The 27327-nt window shown below is 40.4% G+C and overlaps 1 protein-coding gene and 1 long non-coding RNA gene across 2 annotated transcripts in view; both read left to right on the forward strand.

Annotated features, from left to right (window-relative positions):
- The window catches only part of LOC136432233 (E3 ubiquitin-protein ligase UBR2-like), a 141016-nt gene that overhangs the window by 37124 nt on the left and 76565 nt on the right, over positions 1 to 27327 (forward strand). Inside the window, exons 7-10 of the mRNA XM_066423300.1 lie at positions 20406 to 20466; positions 21113 to 21190; positions 22907 to 22969; positions 24382 to 24502. Coding sequence (XP_066279397.1) covers positions 20406 to 20466; positions 21113 to 21190; positions 22907 to 22969; positions 24382 to 24502 — 323 coding nt within the window. The remainder of the gene's footprint in view (positions 1 to 20405; positions 20467 to 21112; positions 21191 to 22906; positions 22970 to 24381; positions 24503 to 27327) is intronic.
- LOC136432234 (uncharacterized) lies at positions 1323 to 16510 on the forward strand. Its single transcript, XR_010755479.1, has 3 exons — positions 1323 to 1490; positions 2919 to 4489; positions 15558 to 16510. It is a non-coding gene; the product is annotated as an uncharacterized lncRNA (long non-coding RNA).

A 27327-nucleotide genomic window follows, 5' to 3' on the forward strand; every position in this document is an offset into this window, starting at 1 on the left:
TCCCTTAATCTGTCATCATTTCCCCTAATCCGCCATCCTTACCCTCAATCTGTAATCATTTCCCTTAATCCGCCATCATAACCCTTAATCCGGCACCTTAGTCCTTAATCCTTCCACTTTCCCATAATCTGTAATCATTTCCCCTAATCCGCCATACTTACCCTCAATCAGTAATTATTTCCCTTAATCCGCCATCATTACCTTAATCCGTCACCTTAGTCCTTAATACGTTACCCTTTCCCTTAATCTGTAATTGTTTCCCTTAATCCGCCATCATTGCACTTAATCCGTCGTCTTAGTCCTTACTCCGTTACCCTTTGCCTTAATCTGTACTAATTTCCCTTAACCCGCCATTCTTACCCTTAATTCGTCACCTTAGTCCTTAATCCTTTACCCTTTCCCTTAATCTGTAATTATTTCCCTTAATCCGCCATCCTTACTCTTAATCCGTCGCCTTAGTCCTTAATCCGTTAGCCTTTGCCTTAATGTGTAATAATTTCCCTTAATCCGCCATCCTTACCCTTAATCCGTCACCTTAGTCCTTAATCTGTTACCTTTTCCCATAATCTGTACTCATTTCCCTTAAACCGCCATCTTTACCCTTAATATGTCACTTTATCCCTTAATCCGTCACCCTAGCCCTTAATCCATTGCCCTTGACCTTCATCAGCCATCATTGCCCTTAATCCGTCACCATCACCCTTAAACCGTCACCATAGCCCTTAATCCGGGACCTTTACCTTTAATCCGTCACCACGATCCTTAATCCATCACCCTTTAACTTAATCTGTAATCATTCCTCTTTAATTCGTCATCCTTGCCCTTAATCTGTAATCATTTCCCTTAATCCACCATCCTTACCCTTAATCCGTCACCTTAGTCCTTAATCCGTTACCCTTTGCCTTGATCTGTAATCATTTCCCCTAATCCGTCACCTTAGTCCTTAATTCGTTACCCTTTGCCTTGATCTGTCATCATTTCCCTTAATCCGCCATCCTTACCCTTAATTCGTCACCTTAGCCCTTGATGAAGACCTCATTTGCATAATTGATGAGAAAATACTATGACTCAAGACGGGCTTGATGGATGGTCATGATTTTGGTATGTAGATAGAGTACAAGGGTATTTCTTACAAAACGAAAAATCAGTCTAAAGTATGTATACATGTACTAGGTAACTTGAGAAAATTTCAATTAACCTTCTTGATCCTTGCACAGGGCCAGTTCCAGCTGGGTTTTGTTTATGCATCTGTCAGCATGGTCCAGTCTGTGCATGTCCCCGCGGTTAGATAAGATTTCATTAATCCTTGAAAGCCCAGGCAGAGTCAGTCACTCAGTGTATACAGCAACACAATAGCAGACTGAAGTCTAACCGCGTTTGGGAGAGAGTACTGTATAAGTATGTATAGATCTACAGGCCGTCTTGTTTCCTAAAGGACCACAACTGGACACCTTTTGGGGCGACAGAAAAGCAGAATGAACAATTGCAAGGTAAGTTCTTTTTGAGTTTGACTTCATTCTGTTACCAGTGTCTGTGTATGCATATGTGTCTATTCAAGGTTAAAGTTAACATTTAGAAAATGTGTAATACCGACATTCAAGACATATGACATAGAGTGGCAGTGATCTGAGACAAAACAGCAAAACAGAACATAAATTTGTGACAGAAACCTGAAAAATAATGCATTGGCCCAAGCAACAAGTGGGAAACTAATCAATGTTTCATTTCAGCAAAAACTTGTGATGCATTCCAATATTCATCTACAAATGATTCATTTTAAAGTAAATATGGCAATTTCTTGCAAAAATGTAGTTGTATAAACGGCTTCTACGCATTAATGAACCTTCCCGCAGTAAAAACCGTAGCCTTGATAAGAGGAAATGCAATCTCTTTTAGTTGACAGTTCTCACGACCGAAATGGCCTTGAAAAAACCCAAGTAGACGTAAGGTGATCAATAATGCAGGGACTTGTTCCCTTCGATAAATGCCAAGGATGTCCTATTGCAGGTGTAGATAGCTTGATGAAAGGTGAATACACCTGAATATATATAATGCTAATGATGGCCTCATTTGCATAATCTATGCAGAAACTTCATATTCCCTTTGTGTACATGCTACTGATGTCATATTGGATGTGTATGTAGCTTTAGGAAATGTAAATACAAAGGCATGGTCATTATGCTAATGAGCCTCATTTGCATAATTTATGCATAGACTTCATATTTCCCTTACGGCATATGTCATAGATGTTATATTGGAGGGGAAGGTTGCTTCATGGCATTAAGGAACCTTCCTGCAGAACCGTAGCCTTGATAAGAGGAAATGCAATCTCTTTTAGTTGACAATTCTCACGACCGAAATGGCCTTGGAAAAAAACCAAGTAGACGTAAGGTGATCAATAATGCAGGGACTCGTTCCCTTCGATAAATGCCAAGGATGTCCTATTGCAGGTGTGTGTTGCTTTATGAAAGGTGAATACACCTGAATATGTATTATTCTAATGATGGCCTAATTTGCATAATCTATGCAGAAACTTCATATTCCCTTTGTGTACATGCTACAGATGTCATATTGGATGCGTATGTAGCTTTAGGAAATGTAAATACAAAGGCAAGGTCATTATGCTAATGAGCCTCATTTGCATAATGTATGCATAGACTTCATATTTCCCTTACGGCATATGTCATAGATGTAATATTGGAGGTGTAGGTTGCTTCATGAAAGGTGAATACAACAGGAGGAGTATTATGCTCATGAGGACTATGCAGAAATTTATTTCCCCTTACGGCTTTTGCTACAGATGTCATATTGGAGGTTTACAACTATTTCACGACCCACAGGGAAATTCCATTTCAATCGTCTTTTCTATGTAACACTATGGGAAAAAACACACTTATTTCATTTTTATTTGATTACAGTCCGTTGGGGGAAGTACCTGAGTCACAACTATTGCCAGCAATGGAATACATTGTCAATCATGCCTCGATCAAATTCCATCAGTGTGGAACAAAGAAGAAGGAAGAGAAAAATAACACAATTAACACCAGAGGCTGCCGAGGCACAACGGGCATACAACAGGTCGTACATGCAGGAGTACCGGTCAAAAGAGACACCAAATGCCACTGACAAACGACTTGCAGCTAGTAGGGAGCACATGCAGAAGCGCAGAAAAGAAGAGAAGCCAGATGCCACTAACAAACGACGTGCAGCTATTAGAGCTAAAATGCAACAACATAGAAAGTATGAACAAAGCAAAGAAATAACAATTGACAAATGTGCCACTGTTTATAACATTGATCGTACGTCTCTACGAAAAGTTAACAACATTTGGCGAAGGTATGAGGTCGTGGAACTCTAGTCTGTAATCATTTCCCTTAATCCGCCATCCTTACCCTTAATCCGTCACCTTAGTCCTTAATCCGTTACCCTTTTCCTTAATCTGTAATCATTCCCCTTAATCCGCCATCATTACCCTTTATCCGTCACCTTAGTCCTTAATCCGTTACCCTTTCTCTTAATCTGTACTCATTTCCATTAATCCGCCATCCTTACCCTTAATCTGTCACTTTATCCCTTAATCCGTCACCCTAGCCCCTTAATCCATTGCCCCTGACCTTCATCATCCATCCTTGCTCTTAATCCATCACCATAACCCTTAATCTGTCACAAAAGCCTTGATCCCTCACAGTGGTTGCCCCTCAATCAGTCACCCTTGCCCCTAGTCCGTCGCCATAACCCTTAACCCGTCACCATAGCCGTTAATCTGTCACCCGATAACCTATTCCGTCGTCACCTTTTCCCTTAATCTGACATCCTTACCCTTAATCCGTCACCATAACCTTAATCCGTAACCCTAGCCCTTAATCCGTTACCCTTGCCCTTAATCCATCGTCAATGTTACATCTTGTTCTGACCAAATTTTAGGTCTTATAAGCAATATGGATATAGACCACAAATGGTATGACATGTTAGCAAAGTTGGGATGGTGCCATTGTGATGGGAACTTTGACTGGGTATCAATTTTAAGCCCTGTTTCCCAGGCTCTGGTTAATGACTTCTCCAGGCACAGCAACATGGATGCACCCATGGGAGTATCAGTTACAGGGTACTCGTCTGGTGGGCTCAGTCTAGTACCGTGGCCACAGTGTCTAGACGTATGAGAACAAAGGGCATTTCTTGTGTTAGAAAACAACTCATTTCTAGCGATAATATGGAGATTTCTAACCTCTAATCGAAAGTTGTGACAACATGGTGAGCAAGAAGGGGTGTATCACCCCCATGTCAGCAGTGGAAACAACAACGGGGAAGCACGGCCAGAAGAGACTGAAGAATATGGACTGGTTAAAAATAGCAGCACCAGACGTTTGTTCATTAATATCCACGGCAGGAAAAGTTGTTGTACGTTCCGCAGACAGGACTCGACTATGGAAATCTAGATTCTGAGACTGGAAGGACAAATAACACCAGAGTCGATCTGTACAGAACCAAGGTAAGAGGCGTCTGTTTCTGTTTTTGTGCAGGTAGGTCTTTTCAGTTTTTATGTTAACGTTGCGCTTTCGTGGTCATTTCAGATACCTTTCATGCCGGGGTAGAGATTTCGGCAAGTTGCCATTTTCGAAACCATCTCGACGTATGTTTGATATTCAGAATGGCTGTTAAAAGTGTTATTGAAACTTTTTAGGTTTGATGAAAAATTAGCAATTCGTTTATGGTAGAGTCGTAACGGAGACTACCTTCAAGTTAGTCCATGGTAACTTAACTTAGCAGCCTAGAATTTAGAAATACGTCGCATTCATCCACGTTTAAAAATCATGTGCCATACAAACGTTGGAATTCCAGAACTAATTCTAGTATGTCGCATGTCCACGTATAAGAATCAATTCCAACACAACTTATTTGTACACGTTTAAAAATTTACATCCCCGACAAAGGTAGACTGTTACAGTAGAAAAACTACAAATGTAGAAAAGAATAATACGTCGCACTCGTCCACGTATGAAAATCATACGCCTGACAAATGGAGAAATTCCAAAACTAATTCCAGTACATCTCACCCCCGACAAATGTAGCATTAACTGAAGAAAAAGTACAAATGTACAAAAAACAGTACGTCCCATCGTCCACGTATGAAAACCATACATCATATGCCCGAAAAACGTAGAAATGCCATTCTAGTACATCTTTTTGTCAAGTATGAAAATGTGCACCCCCCCCTCCCGACAGGCTAATTTAGAATTAGCTGTGTAGTTAGAAAAAATAATACGTCGCATTTATCCACGTATTAAAATTTTACACCTGACAAACATACAAATTCCAAAACTAATTCCAGTACATCTCATTTGTCCACGTTTGAAAACCTCAACCCCCGACAAATGTAGAATTAGCTGAAGATAAATTACAAATGTAGAAAAATGATATGTCGCATTTGTCCACGTGTTAAAACCATAGAAAAATTCAAATGTAGAAAAAAGGATACGTCGCATTCGTCCTATTCTTAGAGTATTAGTTATACTCCCATTCCACTTGGACGGCGCTTTCGCCGCGCTCTCACGGCGACCTAAGGGCCCCATTCCAAGTCACCACACGGGTGTTTGCTGCCATTGTTTAGAACTAATTCGAAACCTATGTAACTATTTGTAATATAAATGTCATGGTTTCTTAACATTCCGAAATTTGTTTACACTTTCTAGATGTTCCCAGATTTTCGTGCAATATTCAAAATATTCATGGCACTGGGAACAACATTTCTGATACTTTCTAAAGATTTGCTACAGCACATTGCCTTTATTTCGAAATTTGAATTATTTTTTTTTCGAAAGAAGAAATTCAGAACCACCTGCAGAGGTGTGGGTTTGTGCGCCAAAAAAAAAAGACAAAGTAGAAAGCCCGACAAAAACGCTGAGAAACACCAAAAAACAGCCGGACCCACTCCTCTGCTTGGAGAGTAATAAATGAATGGTTTATTACGTCGTTGCTAGGCACATCATACAGTACCAGCTTCATTGGCTGAAATGCATTATGCTTTGCAATTAAAAGTAATCTAAAAGCAATTAAGATACATACATAAGCTGAACATGACAAACCTTACAAATAATTTTAAAGTAAATGTGTACTCGTCTCAAAGCTTAGGTTTGGATACTACATGTAGGCTACACAATGAGTGCTAATGTCCCGGTTTAAAAAACTTGGTCAGATTTATATACGACTCAGTCTTAAAAATGGTGTGAATTATACAGTAATTCTGATTGTTAAACAAGACGAAGCATACTGAGAACGGCTTATTGCAAATGTATATCAAGATTAGCATAATTTGAAATTCAATGTTTTCTTTGCTGAATTGTAACAAATTGCTTGCTATCTGCGTATTCTTGTAGAGGAACTCTGTGGCGTAGACCTGGTTGTCTCTTTATGTTCAGTTCAATAGACAAGAACCCTTTGCATTCAACTTTTGTACTTATACGTCCATAAACGTACATATACAATCGTTTTTTTTCATGTTGTATGGCAATTTACAGGTGCTGGGGTCATGTGGATTAAAAAGAGGATTCTTTAAGAAAAATTCACAATTTCCTGCTAATTAGTTAATAGCACCCAAAAATAGACGATTGAAAGGAGCGCTAATGATACCCCGTTGTGCTCTCACGCCGAGGCGTGAGTTAAGTAAACAAACAGTTCATTTCTGCCTCTAAACGTTAGCAGGACAACAATCAGAAAAAAACATTATCAGTGCCTATTCACTGCCCAATCTCTCGGCTTATTAATCAAACCAAGAAATCTTGCAGAAACGACCGAAATGCGACAGAAATAACAGAAAGTACCGAAGTGTAAGTGGTAACAGTTACTGTAGTCTACCGTGCCGCCCTCCCACTCGAGCAACACCGCTAGAACAACATGTTCAACTGGGACGTAAAAAACCTGCAGTAGATCTAACTCCGCAAGGCCTAGTCCAAATTATGAACGCCGATCAGCCACCACGGAAAACATACAGGCTTTATTGTAAGCTGAACAGTGTAAGGTGAAATCCTCTCTGGTGGAATTTGTTATATTTCACTTCCCATACCTAGAGGTATGGGTAGAGTGAAATATATTGTATTTGTCTGGTTCTTCTTCTCCTCCTCCTGACAACTCTTCAAATGGCTTCTACTCCGCCATTTCTTAACCAAACGACCTGAAATTTGGTGTGGAGGTTAAGATGGCAAATACCCCCAGGCCCTTTTAAAATCGTTTTGGAACAGGCCTTAAAATCATTTTTATGGAGGTTTTTTGGGGCATTTTTAGACAATTTTTATATTTTGGGCTCCTGTGCCCTGGTATTACAAGCAAATGACCTGGAATTCAGCACAAGGGTGCCTTGAACATGTCCCTACAGGATTTCAATCACATTTCCGGTGTACATCACTTCAAAATGCTTCGTTTTGGGGACTTTTGGACCCATTTTCAGACCAAAAACGGGTCAAAAGTGCTGTCCCCGTTCCATGTTCTATCTAAGAATCCATGTTCTATCTAAGGTTCCGGGCGTTCCATTTGCTGCTGGCCAAAGAACATGTGTTCTTTTCAGGTCACCTGAGGTCATGTTGCAGTTAAACACGCAAGCCTTTGCCAGTCGAACCGCAGGTCACCCTAGAGCGCGTTATTCTCTAAGATAGCGTATTTGCCGCGTCTGGATTTGACCCCGTTGCATGGGTGTAAACAAGAGCCTGTCGTGCAGCAAAAATACCTCAGACCTATATAATGTATATACTTTTTCACATCTACGGGATTTGCCCAGTACAGCAATTCAGATATTTTGCGCATTACAAAATATCAGCGAGCGCTGTGGCTGTCTAAACATGAGCAATTTTTGGTCACTTTATTTGTGCTCGTCTTTTTTACAGCTCACCTAGATCCAATTAGCTATTTCCACAGCGTGATAGTCCATATCTTCAGCTTTAAATTGATACCAAAGTTCCTTGGTTAATTTTAGGAGCAACGGGTTTGCCCCCCAAAAAACGAACAACATGTCAGTTTTATGACGTCCTTTTTCTGAATGAGAAATTGAACACAGTGTCCTTTCACTTTGATTTGCAAAACGTACACATTATGTACTAATATTGGCATACGTGCAGAAGAATCCCACTTTTTCTGGCTTCTGAATAATGTCAATCTTTTTCAGAAAATGTATTTGCAACTGCAAGAATTAGACGTTAGTCTTTTCTAAACTTCTCCACACACCGACTGATAGTTGCAACACTACGCCTGAACTCGCCTGACCCCGCGGCTCAAAAAATCGAACGTACCGTCTTGGTTCCATCGGTCGAACGCTGGAGTTCGAAACTATTGACTTCAAATTTGACAATTTTTACTAAGTCGCTACCTTGTACTAAAACCCTCTGTCTGTGCGTATTTGACTATTATCATGTAGCTTCTTCTATTGCATGTGGTAGCCGTGCTCATGCAGCTTCTAAAACCAAAACATAAGTTTTATGACACCTTGCGAAATGTATCAAAATGTAACCAAAACGCAGGATAGTGTGTATCGGTAGATACGCCCAGGCTCGAATTTCACCACCATGATTTGCATGTGGTCGCAGTTTTTTTGGGGGCAAACCCGTTGCTCCTCAAATAAACCAAGGTATTTTGGTATCTATTTAAAGGTGAAGAAATGGACTATCGCACTATGTGATTAGCTAGTTGGATCTAGGTGAACTGTAAAGAAGATGAGCACAGATAAATTGACCAAAAATTGCTAATGTTTCGAAAGCCACCGCGGCCGCTGTCATTTTGCAATACACGAAATATATACATAGCTGCACTGGGCAAGTCCTACAGATATGAAAAAGTATAAACATTATGTAGGTCTGAGGTCTTTTTCTTGCACCACAGGTAGTTGTTTACACCCATGCAACAGGGTCCAACCCAGGTCCGGCCGTGACCCGGCGAACGCCGTCTTAGAGAAGGCTGCGCAGAACGGATGCGCATAGAGCTCTGCGGTTCGACTGTTGCAGTCGAACCGCAGGTCACCGTAGAACGCTTTATTTTCTTTTTTTACGGCGTTTGCCGCGGCACGATTTGACCCCGTTGCATGGGTGTAAACAACTGCCTGTCGGCAGCAAAAAGACCTTGGACCTACATAATGTTCATATTTTTTCACATCTACAGGATCTGCCCAACATAACCATGTAGTTATTTCGTGCACAGCAAATTGTCAGCGAGCGCTGTGGCTTTCGAAACATTGACCATTTTTTGGTCAGTATATTTGTGCGTGTATCATTGACGCTTCACCTGGAACCAACTAGATATTTACATCACCTGATAGCCCATTTCCTCACCTTTGAATTGATACCAAAGTCCGTCCCTTGGATAATTTTATGGGAACCGGTTTTGCCCCCCAAAAAACTAACAAGAGGTCAATTTGCAGGGCGTCTTATTCTGAAGAAGAAGACAAACACAATGTCCTTTTCCTGGCTTCAAGATGATATTAGTCTTATTTGGAAATGTTTCAGAATATTAATTTTAGACGGCAAAACTTGAGCCGTAAGTTTCATCAACGTTCCCAACACCGGCTGAAAGTTGCAACATTGCACCTGACCTCGCCTGACCCCCACGGCAGGAAAACGGAACGTACTGGCTGGGTTCGGTCGTTCGAACGCAGGAGTTCGAAGTGATTGACTTCAAATTTGACTATTTTGTAAATATCAGGTACCTTGTACTAAAACCTCTGTCTGTCTGTACTTGACTGTTATCATGTCAATTATCACATTGCATGTGGTAGCCGCGTTCATACAGCTTCTAATGCAAAAAAATGGGCTTTGTTATGCCACGCGAAATGTATCGAAATGTATCCAAAGCGCAGGAGTGCACGCATCGGTAGCTAGAACTAGGCAGAAATTTCACCACCGCAAGGTAGACATTGTCGCAGTTTTTTCGGGGGCAAAACCGGTTCCCCTAAAATTATCCTAGGAACTTTGGTATCAATTTAAAGATGAGGAAATGGGCTATCACGCGATGTAAATATCTAGTTGGTTCCAGGTGAACTGTAAAAAAGACAAACACAAATAAACTGACCAAATATTCTTAATGTTTCGAAGGCCACAGCGTTCGATGTCTTTTAACAATGCACGAAATATCTACATGGTTATACCAGGCAAGTCCTGTAGATGTGAAAAAGTGTAAACATTATATAGGTCTGAGGTCTTTTTGTTGCACCACAGGTAGTTGTTTACACCCATGCAACAGGGACCAACCCGGGTCTGGCCGTGACCCGGAAAAAGCCGTCTTAGAGAAGGCTGCGCAGAACCGATGCGCATAGAGCTCTGCGGTTCGACTGTTTGCACTAAGAAGCTCTTGGCGTCTCGCAGAACTTGATTAGAGAATTTTTTTGCACGTTTGATTTTGAAACAGTCAATTTATGCATCGGGAGGGACTCCGAGGGAGATTGGCAAAGTATGATGCTCTCGCAAATGTTGCCAAATAAACATGGTTTTTGGGGCATGGTCAAATTTAATTATGGCGGCTTCAACCACTAATAAATCACGACTTGACGACGAGAAAAATGCAATCCGTCTCTGAATTGGTTGTGTCGCACTTATATACAACTTATAATCAAACCCATACCAACGATGATGATATACCACTAGGCCGAGGTAGGCCGATCCGATCGATTGCGAGCAGGTTTGCATGACCAAGTATACAAAAAATTATATAGATTTTGGGACAATCTTTCTATTATTTCTTAATTCCATTTAAATACATGCGATAGAGTTGTGAGAAAAGTATAAATTTACAATTTTGTAAGTAAAGCTCTCTAGTAGAGTTGTATAGTTTTCTATATTTGCATAGTGTATGTTTGTGCATTTTTCCAGGGTTATGTATAGTATTGTACTTTTATATAACGTTATAGTGTATAGTATTGTTGTGTTTCTTTGCATATGTTCAAGCATGTTAATGAATGTAGATGAAGAATAAATAGATCTTGGGACAGTCTAGTTGTGTTTAGATGGAATTTTTGGATGGTCCATTTTGTCAAAAGATCAATTATTGCATGGGGGGGGGGAGTGAAATATGCTGAATTTGCTCTTAAAGCAAATGACGGCCAGTCTAGTTTCGGCTTGGTTTCGTCTTGTGGGAAGTTTGTTCCCGTGTTGTTCCGGCGCGGCAGACATGGCTGTCTCTCCCGGGGAGGGGTTGAAACACGTTGTCTAAAATATCTATCTTTAAACGTATCTAGATTTGAATAATAGAATCTAAGCACTACAGTAGTATTGTTATGACGTTATTACTGTGCACTTTTGTATCTATAATCATTTGACAATAGTTTCCCAGAAAGTTCCCCCTACACACAGAATAGACTCCCCCAAGCAGGCCACTGTGTTAGAAATGTTGCAACATAGATCTAAATTCTTTTTTGGCGTTTTCCTCCAGAATCTTCGTGATTTTGTCGGTAAGATCCCTCTATAGAATATAACCTTTTAGTTTACAATTTACCGATACCATGGGAAAATTTACTGATACCATGGGAAAAGAAAGCCTTCCTTTGACAGTACATGTTGCCGAACTTGAGTGACAGATCAAACCCTTTGCGACTAGCGGCTAGTCGGCTCTCCCGGCTTTGCTTTCTGCCGATTCCCGGGCTTATTTGACGTGGATAAAACTTTTGCTTTTGCTCATTATATTTCACTTCCCATACCTAGAGGTATGGGTAGAGTGAAATATATTGTATTTGTCTGGTTCTTCTTCTTCTTCTTCTTCTCCTCCTCCTGACAAATCTTCAAATGGCTTCTACTCCGCCATTTCTTACCCAACCGACCTGAAATTTCGCATGAAGGTAAAGATGGCGAATACCCCCAGGTCCTTTTTAAATCGTTTTGAAACAGGCCTTAAAATCATTTTTATGGAGGTTTTTTGGGGCATTTTTAGGCAATTTCTATATTTTTGGCTCCTGTGCCCTGGTATTACAAGCAAATGACCTGGAATTCGGCACAAGGGTGCCTTGAACATGTCCCTACAGGACTTCAATCACATTTCGGGTGTACATCACTTCAAAATGCTTTGTTTTGGGGACTTTTGGACCCATTTTCAGACCAAAACGGGTCAAAAGTGCTGTCCCCGTTCCATGTTCTATCTAAGAATCCATGTTCTATCTAAGGTTCCGGGCGTTCCATTTGCTGCTGGCCAAAGAACGTGTGTTCTTTTCTGGTAACCTGAGGTCATGTTGCAGGTAAACACGCAAGCCTTTGCACTAAGAAGCTCTTGGTGTCTCGCAGAACTTGAATAGAGAATTTGTTTGCACGGGTGATTTTGAAACAGTCAATTTATGCATCGAGAGGGACTCCGAGGGAGATTGGCAAAGTATGATGCTCTCGCAAATGTTGCCAAATAAACATGGTTTTTGGGGCATGGTCAAATTTAATTATGGCGGCTTCAACCACTAATAAATCACGACTTGACGACGAGAAAAATGCAATCCGTCTCTGAATTGGTTGTGTCGCACTTATATACAACTTATAATTAAACCCATACCAACGATGATGATATACCACTAGGCCGAGGTAGGCCGATCTGATCGATTGCGAGCAGGTTTGCATGCAGTTTCACTTTCCGCACCAACAACCTTTGACCCATGAAGTAATACTTCACAAGCGCCTCTCAAAGCGCGATCGTCTACACATGATGTGAATGAATATCAGCAAACTTTTGAATTGTTGAAATAATTTTACTGTAAAAAATACAGGCATTGTTGGCTTTTTATGCGGTAGTTATCTAGCACGTTTTTAATAGTTCATTTTGCGTTGTAGGGGTTCAACACAACTTAAATTGTTAATACTTTTTGAATAGCAAGGTTAAGAATAGACTAGAAATTTCATACGCTATTTATCTCATAATGGTTTACATATGAAATTGTTTTATATAGAATAAACCAATGTCGGGTCGGCCTTTGTATGTGCCACGAAGCCCTTCCCCCTCCTAATAGTAATAACGTTGGGTAACATGAATTCGCCATTTTTCCGATAATGGTTGACTAAAATAAATCCAGCAGAACAATAAACCATCCTTTTTTTCTATTATTCTGTCAGTATCATGTACTATCTTAAAGTTTGCACTAATCATATATATGGTAGATTTTGTCTCTAGTCGTGTTGACACCATAATATTTCAACTTGAAACTACCGTCCGCCGCACGCACAATGACGGTGTTGTCGAACAGGTGTGAACATTAATTCGGGAGAGAAGATTCGTCTTGAATATCTTACCGCTAATTACATTTTATACAGCAGCTATTCGTTCCATCCTTGGCTTGAGGAGAGTGCTATGGATATAGATGTGTCTAAGTAAAAAAAGTACACGAAAAAACGGCCGTACCGCACGCATCAGGCCTACGGGAACAACCCGTGTGTTGAGTCGGTAGAACGTCAAAGTCGACATCCACCGTCATGGCAACGAGTACATTATTCATGGCAAGTTAGCCGGATGCCGTAGCATTGATAATACTACTATGTCCATGTTTTCCTTGTTGTGTTAGAAGCAAACTTTGAGGAAAATATCGTCCTCAGTCCACAATCACACGCAACATTTAGACAAAAAAGTGTTCCTCACAAACCTTTGTCGTCTGCTTGACAACAGGATTCTGGGTATTGATATGGCGGCGGGAAAATACACGTGTCTTAGGTTGTAGCAACAAAGAGGGGTTTTGATGATTGATCACACTTAGAGTCCAATTGCAGGTCAGCAATTTTAAGAAAATAAGTTGTCTTGTAAATGATTGTGATTAGCAGGAAGCGGATGTGACATTTGTCTTATAAACCAGCCGACAACGATGTAGTGTGATTCTCCCACGAAGCCCTCAGACTGTTCCAATAAGGGACGGAGAGTTTTTGTCCTCGTCGCCTTCTAATGCATGGTTATCGAAGCTTTTCAGACAGTGTTCTGAATACGTTAGTCTGTCAAGTTTGCATTTCTAGCGGTATTACTGATGTTGCATCTAGCACATATCCCTAAATACCCCGTTTTCGAAAAATCGTGAATTTAAGTACCCCGCGAATTTATGTTACCCAACGTTATAGTTTTGTATATTTGCATAGTGCATGTTTGCGCATTTTTCCAGGGTGATGTATAGTATTGTACTTTTATATGTAGTGTATAGTATTGTTGTGTATCTTTGCATATGTTCAAGCATGTTAATGAATGTAGATGAAGAATAAATAGATCTTGGGACAAGTCTTCTTGTGTTTAGATGGAATTTTTGGATGGTCCATTTCGTCAAAAGATCAATTATTGCATGGGGGGGGGGGGGCGAAGTGAAATATGCTGAATTTGCTCTTAAAGCAAATGACGGCCAGTCTAGTTACGTGTGGTATTTTGTCCACTGATCATTTGCAACGTTGCTGGCCCTTTTTGTGCGGCAAAATTACAGTTGAATTGTGCTTATTCTCCGGAGGAACTCTTGGCATGCTTGCCGGTGTCCACAGACAGTGTCACGCCACAGTGACTTCCTGCCCGGTCGGCGGTCAACGCCCGATCCAAAACATGCTTTGTTAGGTTCAGCGGCTCATTACGGGGGGCAAATGACCCATATCTTTATTTCAAAATATTTCGAAATATGAAATAAACCTATCTATTTTTCAAATCTATTAGAAAAATGATCTCTTTTGACAGTCACTTTCGAAATGTTTGCAAATAATCAGAACAACTTCTGAAACATAGTATTCTCGTATTTCCTTTTGTTAGAAACATTTATGAATACTTATAAAGATTTGTAATTGATAAAATAATAATTCGAAGATATTATGAATATCATTAAAAAAACGTGTGGTGACTTGGAATGGAATATACCCCCATTCCACTTGGACGGCGCTTTCGCCGCGCTCTCACGGCGACCTAATTTGGCCACAGCGCCGTGAGAGTGCCGAACTCCTGGAAAACGTGCTCAAGTGGAATCTCTACGGCGACCCAAAATCTCAAATGTCAGCAACCTTTTATGAGCGACCAAAGATTTCACAGATAACTCAACGGAATGGGGGCCTTAATTAGTAAAAGTCCGTCAAAACTACCTGCACAACTCCAATTTTACCTGTGCTAGCATGCAGATTTTGAGCCCTACACGTAATACTCTTCACTCACCTTACAGGATAAGAGGTCAAATTCCTAGGGACCAAAAATTGTGAAATAGCTTATCAGTTTCACATATTTAACTCCAAATGTTGTTTTCCTAGCTAAAGATAAAATTAGCACAATTTTACCTGTACTTAAATGCGAATTTCGAGCCCTATTTTTTTAATCGAACTCCAAAACCTTGAACAAGTTGAAGTAAGTATAACACGCCATATTCGTAGGTACTAATAAATATGTCAAACAGCTTATCAGTGTCACATACATTCTAAATTTTGTTTCCCCGTAGGACCTAATAACTACATGACTAACCCGCCACCGCCAACGACTTTGAGAAAGAAAAGCCAATCATGATTTTGGAATGATAGGTTAAATCGACCGAAGCTGTCTATCGTCTTCAGAGACGACAAGAGAGCAGAAGAGAGCATTCAGGTTGATATGTTTCTGTATGTTTTTCCTCGATCCCTGCACAGGTCACCTATACCGGACTTCAAGGTCATCCGTGGCACCGGTTATCCACTAGGGAGGAACAATCCAGGCCTGGAGCAATCTGGCCGTTTCCCACACAGACTCTCACCGCAGCAGGGGAGGCCGCCGGAGACCTTCCACTGCATGCTTGACCAGCATCAGAGCCGTGTTACAATGATTGTGCTGTTACAACCAGACATAACCTGACACGATTTAGAGAATCCACACACTGGCGTGCACATGTTGTCCACTTAATTTGATTTAAACGAATACGTATTGTCCAGTTTGTTGCAACTTTTAGAGGCTGATTTTGCATGTATAACGTTATCAAAGAAACTACAGGTGATTAACCTCGTCGACGACAGTTCAAATCGAACCGGATGTACGAATGATAGAAACCCAATACAAATGTGTATGCAATTGCAAGCTGCAGTAACATTTCACTCCGTCACTTACGTCCAAGAAGTTACAGTGCAACTCCATACCAAACTTGGAACGGTTACTTTAGAATTAGTCTGCTATTGTTGTGCCATAATTCTTTGACGCTTATTCATTTGTTTAAGTGAACTGCAGCGACGAGATTAAGTAATCAATGTTGTGTGAGCAGAATAAGACAGGAGACGAGAGATTTGTAAAACTAGGAAGTTAAGGTCAAGAGAGAAATAGAGACCTTCAGTAAGGATCGTAGTAAGCTAACATTATGAAGTCACAATCAGTCAGTGTTATAACGTTTACGTCGCCCTTGGTAAGTATGCGGGAATCCTTGTCTCTGTGTCATTTCTTTATCCTTGATGTGGTCGTCTTCAAATCAGCATCTAAAAGAAACCGTATTTACACATCGGTCATTATTTATTGTAAGACGGAAAGGGTCTTAAGTATTCACCATTTCAAAATTGACTTAATTTTATTGCAAAAGCTAATTTGCCATCTCACCATTAAACAAACTAATCGTTGTTCATTGTTTTTGTGGCTGTCGTCCCTACAACATCACATTAAATAACAAATCTATATTAACCCTCTATCGTTGGGGATCTTGTCGTCCCTTACTTTTCGACAAGACCACAACAACATGATGCTCAGTGGACCTTGCTCGTCCTTTAGTACAGTGGGCCTTGTGTCCATTTGTGCCAACGGCAAAGTCACAACACCACCACACTAATAACATTCATCTCTTAAAGCTAAAATTAGTGGCAAAAACCACCCCTCCGTTCAAAATGGTCGCACCTAACCCGAAACTAGGAAAGATATAGGGAACCAACATTAGCGACAAAAACCACCCCCAATATCATCGATTCCAACACTTTCTAATTCAACGTCACATTAAATAACAAATCCATATTAACCCTCTATCGTTGGGGATCTTGTCGTCCCTTACTTTTTGACAAGACCACAACAACATGATGCTCAGTGGACCTTGCTCGTCCTTTAGTACAGTGGGCCTTGTGTCCATTTGTGCCAACGGCAAAGTCACAACACCACCACACTAATAACATTCATCTCTTACACCTAAAATGAGTGGCAAAAACCACCCCTCCGTTCAAAATGGTCACACCTAACCCAAAACTAGGAAAGATATAGGGAACCAACATTAGCGACAAAAACCACCCCCAATATCATCGATTCCAACACTTTCTAATTCAACGTCACATTAAATAACAAATCTATATTAACCCTCTATCGTTGGGGATCTTGTCGTCCCTTATTACTTTTCGACAAGACCACAACAACATGATGCTCAGTGGACCTTGCTCGTCCTTTAGTACAGTGGGCCTTTTGTCCATTTGTGCCAACGGCAAAGTCACAACACCACCACACTAATAACATTCATCTCTTAAAGCTAAAATTAGTGGCAAAAACCACCCCTCCGTTCAAAATGGTCGCACCTAACCCGAAACTAGGAAAGATATAGGGAACCAACATTAGCGACAAAAACCACCCCCAATATTATCGATTCCAACACTTTCTAATCCAACATCACATTAAATAACAAATCTATATTAACCCTCTATCGTTGGGGATCTTGTCGTCCCTTACTTTTCGACAAGACCACAACAACATGATGCTCAGTGGACCTTGCTCGTCCTTTAGTACAGTGGGCCTTGTGTCCATTTGTGCCAACGGCAAAGTCACAACACCACCACACTAATAACATTCATCTCTTAAAGCTAAAATTAGTGGCAAAAACCACCCCTCCAATCAAAATGGTCGCACCTAACCCGAAACTAGGAAAGATATAGGGAACCAACCTTAGCGACAAAAACCACCACCAATATTATCGATTCCAACACTTTCTAATCCAACATCACATTAAATAACAAATCTATATTAACCCTCTATCGTTGGGGATCTTGTCGTCCCTTATTACTTTTCGACAAGACCACAACAACATGATGCTCAGTGGACCTTGCTCGTCCTTTAGTACAGTGGGCCTTGTGTCCATTTGTGCCAACGGCAAAGTCACAACACCACCACACTAATAACATTCATCTCTTTAAGCTAAAATTAGTGGCAAAAACCACCCCTCCGTTCAAAATGGTCGCACCTAACCCGAAACTAGGAAAGATATAGGGAACCAACATTAGCGACAAAAACCACCCCCAATATTATCGATTCCAACACTTTCTAATCCAACATCACATTAAATAACAAATCTATATTAACCCTCTATCGTTGGGGATCTTGTCGTCCCTTACTTTTTGACAAGACCACAACAACATGATGCTCAGTGGACCTTGCTCGTCCTTTAGTACAGTGGGCCTTGTGTCCATTTGTGCCAACGGCAAAGTCACAACACCACCACACTAACAACATTCATCTCTTACACCTAAAATGAGTGGCAAAAACCACCCCTCCGTTCAAAATGGTCGCACCTAACCCAAAACTAGGAAAGATATAGGGAACCAACATTAGCGACAAAAACCACCCCCAATATCATCGATTCCAACACTTTCTAATTCAACGTCACATTAAATAACAAATCTATATTAACCCTCTATCGTTGGGGATCTTGTCGTCCCTTATTACTTTTCGACAAGACCACAACAACATGATGCTCAGTGGACCTTGCTCGTCCTTTAGTACAGTGGGCCTTTTGTCCATTTGTGCCAACGGCAAAGTCACAACACCACCACACTAATAACATTCATCTCTTAAAGCTAAAATTAGTGGCAAAAACCACCCCTCCGTTCAAAATGGTCACACCTAACCCGAAACTAGGAAAGATATAGGGAACCAACATTAGCGACAAAAACCACCCCCAATATTATCGATTCCAACACTTTCTAATCCAACATCACATTAAATAACAAATCTATATTAACCCTCTATCGTTGGGGATCTTGTCGTCCCTTACTTTTCGACAAGACCACAACAACATGATGCTCAGTGGACCTTGCTCGTCCTTTAGTACAGTGGGCCTTGTGTCCATTTGTGCCAACGGCAAGGCCTCAACACCACCACATTAATAACTTCCATCTATGACACCCACACATTAGTGAAAAAAACATCCCTCCAGTAAAAATGGTCACACCCAACCCACAGCAAGAAAAAAATTAGCAAGAACAAAAAAAAAGAAAACTTGCAAAAAAAACACCCCTCCGTCAAAATAGTCACACCCAACATAAGCGACAAAAAAACACCCCTCCGAATAAAATGGTCACATCCAACATGGCGGCCCCCATCCTTGGATGCAAAAACAGAACAGGTTTTGCTATCGCAAACCTGTAAATATTATGGTGTCAGCACGACTAGAGACAAAATCTACCATATATATGATTAGTGCAAAGACAGTACATGATACTGACAGAATAATAGAAAAAAAGGATGGTTTATTGTTCTGCTAGATTGATTTCAGTCAACCATTATCGGAAAAATGGCGAATTTATGTTACCCAACGTTATATACAATGAAGTGCAAATTATGCTAAGTAGGACTTAGTTTGCATAGCTAATGAGGAAAATCTATATTTGCAGTGTTTTCCATTATAAGACTCAAATACATGTAACATATGTAGTTAATGGAAAGTGGAGCATCAATAGATACCAATTATGCAAATAAATTCCTGATTCGCATAATTAATGCAAAAACACAGAAATTCATCAAATTGGAAAATTGTAGGACTGTCAATATTGCAACTTGTGTAAGTAAGATAAAGGTGTTTATGATTAAGCATATATTATGTAGATGTGTAGGTCATTTGCATAAATAGAATTGTTCATGGAGATATGAGGTCGCGGAACTCTTGTTACTTATAGTGGTAGTGTGCATAGTCAAGTGGTTTGTGACCCTGCCTCTGGACCAAGAGGTCGTGAGTTCGAATCCCAGCTCACCTGAATTGCAGGCTACTGGAAATGGTTGCAGTCCTTAGGACAGGACGTTTAGCCATAGTCCACTGTTCATTAATTATATTGTACTTGTAGAAAAGAGCTAGGGGAATTTCCCAGTACAATGAACCTGTAAAAGCTTTACATAGTCACTCTGTCTGTATTGTCTGTCATGACCAGTGGAAATGTTCGCGGGGATTTAATTTCGCGGTAGGGAGAAAATGGAGTGTTCACAGTGGTTTTGAGTTTGCGTTTGAAACAATAGTAGCGCTACAGTCACACAATGGAATGGCTTTTCGCATTGGTTTTAAGTTTGCCGTAAAGAGTTCACTTTGAAAACTGCAAACATAAAACCACTGCGAACATTTGTGCATTTTCAGTAGTAGCTCAACTATTCATTTAGTTCACTGAGCTAAACTGGTTTGAGATCACTATCACTTTAGAATTTGACTACAGTCAAATCCCTTGCTTAAGAGGTATTGTTTCATATCCATAGCTTTAGAAAGTGTGTTTATTTCTTTCTCCATATAGTGTTCAGCAGAATACGTACGTGACAATGCTGTTTAATGACGAGATCCACACATATGAACAGGTAGGAATCCAGCATCAAAGTTCATCTGTTGGTAGAAATCATTCAGAAGCAAAGTTGAACTGTAAAAACAACAAAAACGTACTTACCCAGATGTTCCACTCCTCATTCTTGGACAAAGACTGGAGTTGGACAGATGAAAATTTGATCAAATCTACTTTTTGTGTTGGAAATTGCAGTTCAACTTTGTCAAGGTAGGAGTCATTAAAGTACAACCTTACATTTTACATCTCATTTTTTTGGAGACGTATTAGCTACTTTAAGTCAATTTTTAAAACTTTTGTAGTGCTTTTCTTTTGTTTTATATTTTTAACGGGAAGTTTTTGTGTATTTTAAATTTCGGGATCAAACAAATTCTCTTAGTACATAGTGTTATGCGAGTATGCGAATAACTGATCACCACAGTAGTAATATATTGGAAACGTACATTGTATATTCATACATGTCTAGAATTCGTAGTGGAAGGTCACTGTGAAAACTGCAAAAAGAAAGCCACCACAAAATCCCAATTCATCAAATCCAATTCAGATCGAATCAGGATCAATTCTGTGCCTGGGTGAATCCAGATTCGCGAATCTCGGTACATGTAGGAAGTGTCTACCCCAAGTACCAAGATTGTGTTTTACGGTAGATATTTTTGTCTCCACAGGTCATCAATGCCTTGACAAGAGCCATCAGCTGCCAGCAGAAGGAAGCAGTAGAGTTTGCTACTGTGGTGGACAGAGAGGTAGGAGCCTACTAGGAGGCAAAACAAAACAAAACAAAACGAAAACCATTGCCAGCATGTAGAATAGCCTGTGTGCCAGCCTTTTTAGCTTTTCTCCTCTCTCTCGGTCCTTCCGTAAAAGGTTGGCGCCCAAGCTACATGAAGAAACAAGCCATTCCACGATTAACCTTCTCCCTGCTGCCTAACTCTAACCAATAGAGAATGGGGTGCCAAACGGCTACTTCAGTGTGCAAAAGGTTAAACTGCACATGCACAGCAAGATGCAATGAGGCTAATATAACAGCGTTTGAAATACCCGCCTGCAGTCTGCAAATAGTCTGTATAACGCAAACTCCAGCTGTCCGGGGGTTTCTCTCCCCTCCCCGCGGGTTGCGAGGCGGTTACAGGGCGGCGAGCGGTCACAGGAGGCTTGATTGAATTCAGGCTAGTCTGCAAAGTGCAGAAAGATTTTCAAGATTGCAGAAGGAAAATTAAACAGCCTGCAATGTTGCAGAATGAAAAATCAGGCTCAGGATTCAATACCTTAGTTCTCAATTTAGGAAACTAGCGGCACTGTAAATAAACAGAAACCAGCGCCATGCAAACCTGATAATGTTTCTGTGCGTACTGACTGCCTCGCACTAACTTCGAGGTTGGAGTTTCCGTCTTAACATCGCTCGGGATGTTTTCGTCTTAACATCGCCCGATCTCGGGGGTGGCCAAAAATCAGGAAAACAATTGCCAGATGTTTCTAGCGTAAATATGTCGCAGCAAGCATGCAATTTTTTTAGAGCCCGAATTCGGGGCATGGTCCTGATGACAAAAGTAACCAGACGGTGGCCACGACATCAGCCCGTGCTCATTCAAGCCCAGATGGCAGTGATGAAGTTGAGAACCATTCGGATAGATCTTGAGCACCCCCTTGTGAGCAAGGAGAAGGCAGAACATTTACTTCTGTGCCGAGACAGTGGGGAGGGGGGCACCCACGTGCGAGAAAAAGAACAATAACATCACCGGGGCGTCTGGAGTCTCCCCGACTGTCCCGAGTCCAATGTTTAAAACTGATTTTTCAGATTCATTACGACACAACGCAGACGCCAAGGTTTGCGTGAGAATCTTTATTTTTAATTTTGTTTTTTCATTTTTTGAAATATTTTCATTTTTTCTGTGGGCTGTGGCTCTGATTGTTGTCACAGGTCGTGCGATCTTAATTACGCATCAGAACATGTATTCCTCGCAAGGATATAATGTCCTTGTCCTCCTTATCAGGCAGGTTGTTGAATTTTTTTAGACATGCTGAAATTATAAACAATAAATATATAATTTGATTGGTATTGAATAAATACGCTTTTGCTGTTGCAATTTCAATTAAGCAAGTTCTCTATTCATTTGAATATTTTTCACACACATGTATGTTATTCCTGTTTCAAACTTTGTTAGTAAAAATTAAAGATAGATTGAGAGAATAAATACAACAATGTTGCAAAGCTAGATATGATGTAAATAAGTAAACATTATTAAGTTGAGAAGGTTGTAGTATATGGAGGCTTGTGTATTTGCAGAAAATATTTTCAAATTGCAGAACAAAATTTTGACATTCTGCAATATTGCAGAACACTGAAAAAAAGTATTTCTACCTCTGTATAACAAAGGTGAAGGCCACTAAGTTGTAAACAGTTCCTGTCTAAACCGTGCTTGATACATGTCCAAATGATTTCTTGATGAAATTTTTTACAGGGGAGAAGCTCTGTCAGATATGGCAACCGAAAAAGCTGTGACCAGGCCCGATCTATCATTCAGGTAGGGATTGGTCTCGTTTTAACCCTAATCCTGCTAAGCCCGACAATTGTCGGTTTGCACATGCCTGTTCTGTATGCTAGCCCTGACGATTGCCAGGTTGAGGGTATTTTTGGATGCATATGTTGCATCCGCGGGGTTGTTGTAAAACAAAGTAACTACAAATGAGCAAGATCAAACCAGTGCCCTTTGTTTCAAAGTTGTCTGGGCACTTCAGCAGTGGGGGTATATTTTTGCTCTGGAAATCCAGCAGGACAAGGGTTTGAAGCATTTCTCTTTAAAGACTAACTGCATGGAATTAAAAGAATTGTTTGTTGTAATTTGCTTTTTTCCCATCGCTTTGTCAGATGAATAAGATTCCATGGATCTGTGGACAGGGGTTTGATCAAAGGGTTTGCAGGCACGCAGCACAGTAGCAGCTGGTATAGCTGTCACACCTAACCTTTGCACATCCAACTGCAAGTGTTGTTTAAAGCTATCTAGTGAGCATACCCCTACTGTACTTTGGGGTAATGAGTTCCACTCTACAATAGTTCTTTGAAAAAGCAAATTTTTGAACTCCTCAATCCTGGGTTGATAGAACTCTGGTGAGTGAAATATTAGGGTACAGCTGTTTTTCAACTGTACATGTATTTCCAAACCATGGGACATTTCTGTACTTCCAGTATCAGTAGCATGCTGTTTTCCACCAATGCTTGAACTTTCTCTTTGTCAAAACTAATTTAACGGACCTCGCAGAGCAAATTTCCTTGGTTAAGCCTTACCTTGTAATTACAGCATGTACACATAGTATCCACACAATCAGCAGGAGATATTGAAACGTTGTGATTGGTTTGCTATTAAGTATATTAGGGACTGTCAGTCACTGTCTCTCAGATCGATGGTAACTAATCTGTGCTGCTTTTTTTTGCTGCAAAGCTAGACTAAAAATTATGGACCGAGATTTAATCAAAAGTCTGTTGGGAATGTTCATCACATGTATCTACCGAAGATCTCCTCTCTTGAACATGTACAGATCAAGTTTATGGAAAAGCTGTCAGCTACTTAAAGTGACTTTGCAAGTAGATTTATGTGTCCTTTCCTAGCTTTCCAAGTACTTAGCTTCAGTTAGAGATGTCCTCTTGGATAGGGCGTAAAAAGGAAGTCCTGTGTTCTAAGAGAGTTACACCTCTCCACACTTACCAAAAAGAGTAGGGGTCTATCCTGGTGTGAGTGGAGCAAACCTTACTGTTGAGTCTTACACAGCTTGTACATACTGTACAAAACTGGTGTGTTATGCCTAAAGGTGCTTTACTGGTTATGCAAAACATGTACCAGACATTGTAAAAAAAAAAATGTATCTTTGTCCTGTTGAGTTCATTCTGTGTTAAACCCAGAATCAAGAATAATATTGGCTTGGTTGTTTTGCTCTACAGAGGAGCACATCGCTGCGTTCCAAGCCCCTGAAGGTGGAGGTGATGCATACGTCTGTGTGTGCACATCAGGCGTTTGCACAGAAAGTGCTGAACTGGCTGGGACAAGTCGTCAACCATTCTGGTAAGACCTTGTGGTCGTTTGCTCATTTGTTTGTTTGTATGTTTGTTTGTTCAAACCCTTAACACTAGTCAGTTCACATTGGGACTTCACTTTCCCGATTTCAAGGCGGCCATCTTGGAAATCCAATTTTCCAACTTTTTTTTCTACTGAACTTAAAGTAAAGTTTCATATATCATTTGAAAGAGCATGATTTCCCTTACATTATGGTGCCTTTGATTTGGCCATAACATGGAAAGCTATGAAGATATTCCTTTTTGAAAGTTGCCCAACCCATACCATAATTAGTTGGACCTGGCGACACAATATCACCCCAGACCAGCTTAGACTTGGCCCATACTGGCCTGATAGTGGACAGACAAGGATCCACCCTAATGAATGCCATGCAAATGAGTAGATAATTAGTCTTTCCACTGTGTTGAATACATTCGCATAATCACCAGATGTCCAGTTCAATGGACGGGTTTGGGTTCAATGGGCTCAGTGATTAGAGGTGTCATTGCCCACTGTGACAGGAACAATTAGCCCACAATTGTTCGTAAAAACCCAGGTGAACTCAATACTGCTGGATATGTGCTGACCTAGGAGTACATCGTTCACATGCATTTTCAATCAATCATATCTAAAGCTGTGAACATCACTGACTAATAATTTTTACATGACTATGTTCATGATGAAGAGAGCTTTCAGTGGATACTACACTCATAGGCAGAAATCTAACATTTCTAAAGTTTCCCAATTGCTTCTGGATTTCCCGATGTGAACTGACCAGTGTTCCTTGTACTGCCTAATGGCACACAGTTCAGCAAGTTTCCTTGCTGTATTTGTAGCAGAATATTTTTTTACAGGGAGGGGTTTGCTAGCCCTTCCCCTTTAACATGCTGGAGGCACCTCCTGGAACACGGGACCCCCATGTTACATCCCTTCTGAAAGACGGGTACAGCCCCATCGAGATGTCCCAAATCCAGGATTGAACTGGGGTCTCCCAGTTACAAACTTGGTTACTAAGTAATTGGAACCAGGAGCTCAACTGTGAGGCTGCTACCATTTGAGCTACATGTACAGGGAGATTCCTCTGAGGCCTTGTGGTCACAACCACAGTTGAAACAATTCTGTACAAGTCATTGGAAACATGTAGTCGCATTGTCATGAATTCACGGTGACCACAACAAATAAAACCACAAACATTTAAAGATTTACAGTAGTAGCCTCTTTCTTTCACTATTAGCCTACTTTTGACAATATTGGAAACTTTTTCTTGATAGTAACTTATCATGACTACCATACATACATGTAGTTTTATTACCTTATTAATTTAGCACTTTGATAGTCATGAGGGGAAAGCACCTTATCCACTGTGCTGTCCAAATTATGAATAGTGATTTAGATAGGAAACTTTGATGACTTTCAGTACAGTATTTCAGACTTTTTCTGGGTGGTAGTAACTTAAAAAAATTTCTTTGTACCAAAGCTAACGTATGATGGCTACCTTGGTTTTATTTTCATCAATATTTGGTACTTTGATAATCATGTTGGTAATGTGCCCTATGTACTGGCCATGGGAAGCCCAAATCGTGAATGGTAATCAAAAACCTCTCTCTTTCCCATGTTGTCTGCTTTTGATGTTTTATGCTCAATATTTTAGCTTTCAAAACTTCTTTGTATCAAGCCTACCTTATGATGTCTGCCTGAAACCTTGTCACACATTCAGGACCTTCCCAAGACTTTACTCCTGACCACTCCCTAAACATGGTCGGGGCTGGGTTGGAATGCATATAATATTCTAGCTCCAGTTTGCTCCTCTGATGGCATCCAAGCAGAATGTATATGACTTAACTGTAAATGATAAATTGTACTCTAGACCAAAGGGTTTAGTACACTACTTAGAAATCAACACATTTCAAAGTCAGGAAAATAATGATACATATAATTATTTACACTGGCAGAGTTACATCTAGCCATCAAAGTGTTGCAGCCGGAAGTAAAGCATTTTAGTTGTGACCATCACATTTGCAGATGGATGTTAAAACTCCATAATCTGTGTCTGTTGAAAGTTGACTTTCTATAGTTTTGGTATGCATGCATTTTTTTTCATGGTTCTTGTTTATAACTTTTTTTCTGAATTAATGTTTTTGTTTTTGAACTAAGGCAACAGCAAGTCAATTTTATGGATGACATCAGCGTGTGCATTGAATTTCGCCTGATTTTGAAATAAAAAATAAGATTTTTTTTCACCTGTCAGCAATGGTTGTATACCGAAAACAGGGCCATATGTTGCAAACGTTCGTCAATTCCAGCACAAAAACGTCCTAGATGCCGTAAAAAGGCATTTGCAGATGTAGGAATGGTGAAATAAACGTATTGTACAATTCGGGTATGCAAGCTGTAATAAGATTGCTCACATTGTCTAGCTATTTGTCTGTTGGAGATGATAGAAAGACGGGGGATTTCTGAGGCATGGCAATTCAGTCAGACATTTAGGACAGCAATGGCGGAGAGTTGAGACAAAGTGAGCAGAGCCAGCATTATGTAGTCACAGCCACTCATGACTCAGGAGACTCCTGTGTCCAGTGTACGAGAAACCTTGTCTCTGCGTTCGTGATGTGCTATACAAACCCGGATCTAAATTTATATTGATTTTGATGTTGACATCAGTGTTAGTTAATTACCTTTGCCGAGAAGGTTATGCAGAGGGTAGCGTTTGTGTGTGTGTTTGTAACAAACAGCATAACTCTAGAAGGCTTGGATGGATTGTCTTGATATTTGGTAGGTGGGTAGATCTTGATGAGACATGGAAATGATTAGATTTTGGGTCCGCTAGCGGTTTG

This window comes from Branchiostoma lanceolatum, chromosome 4, assembly GCF_035083965.1.
Source record: "Branchiostoma lanceolatum isolate klBraLanc5 chromosome 4, klBraLanc5.hap2, whole genome shotgun sequence".
Lineage (NCBI taxonomy): Eukaryota > Metazoa > Chordata > Leptocardii > Amphioxiformes > Branchiostomatidae > Branchiostoma > Branchiostoma lanceolatum.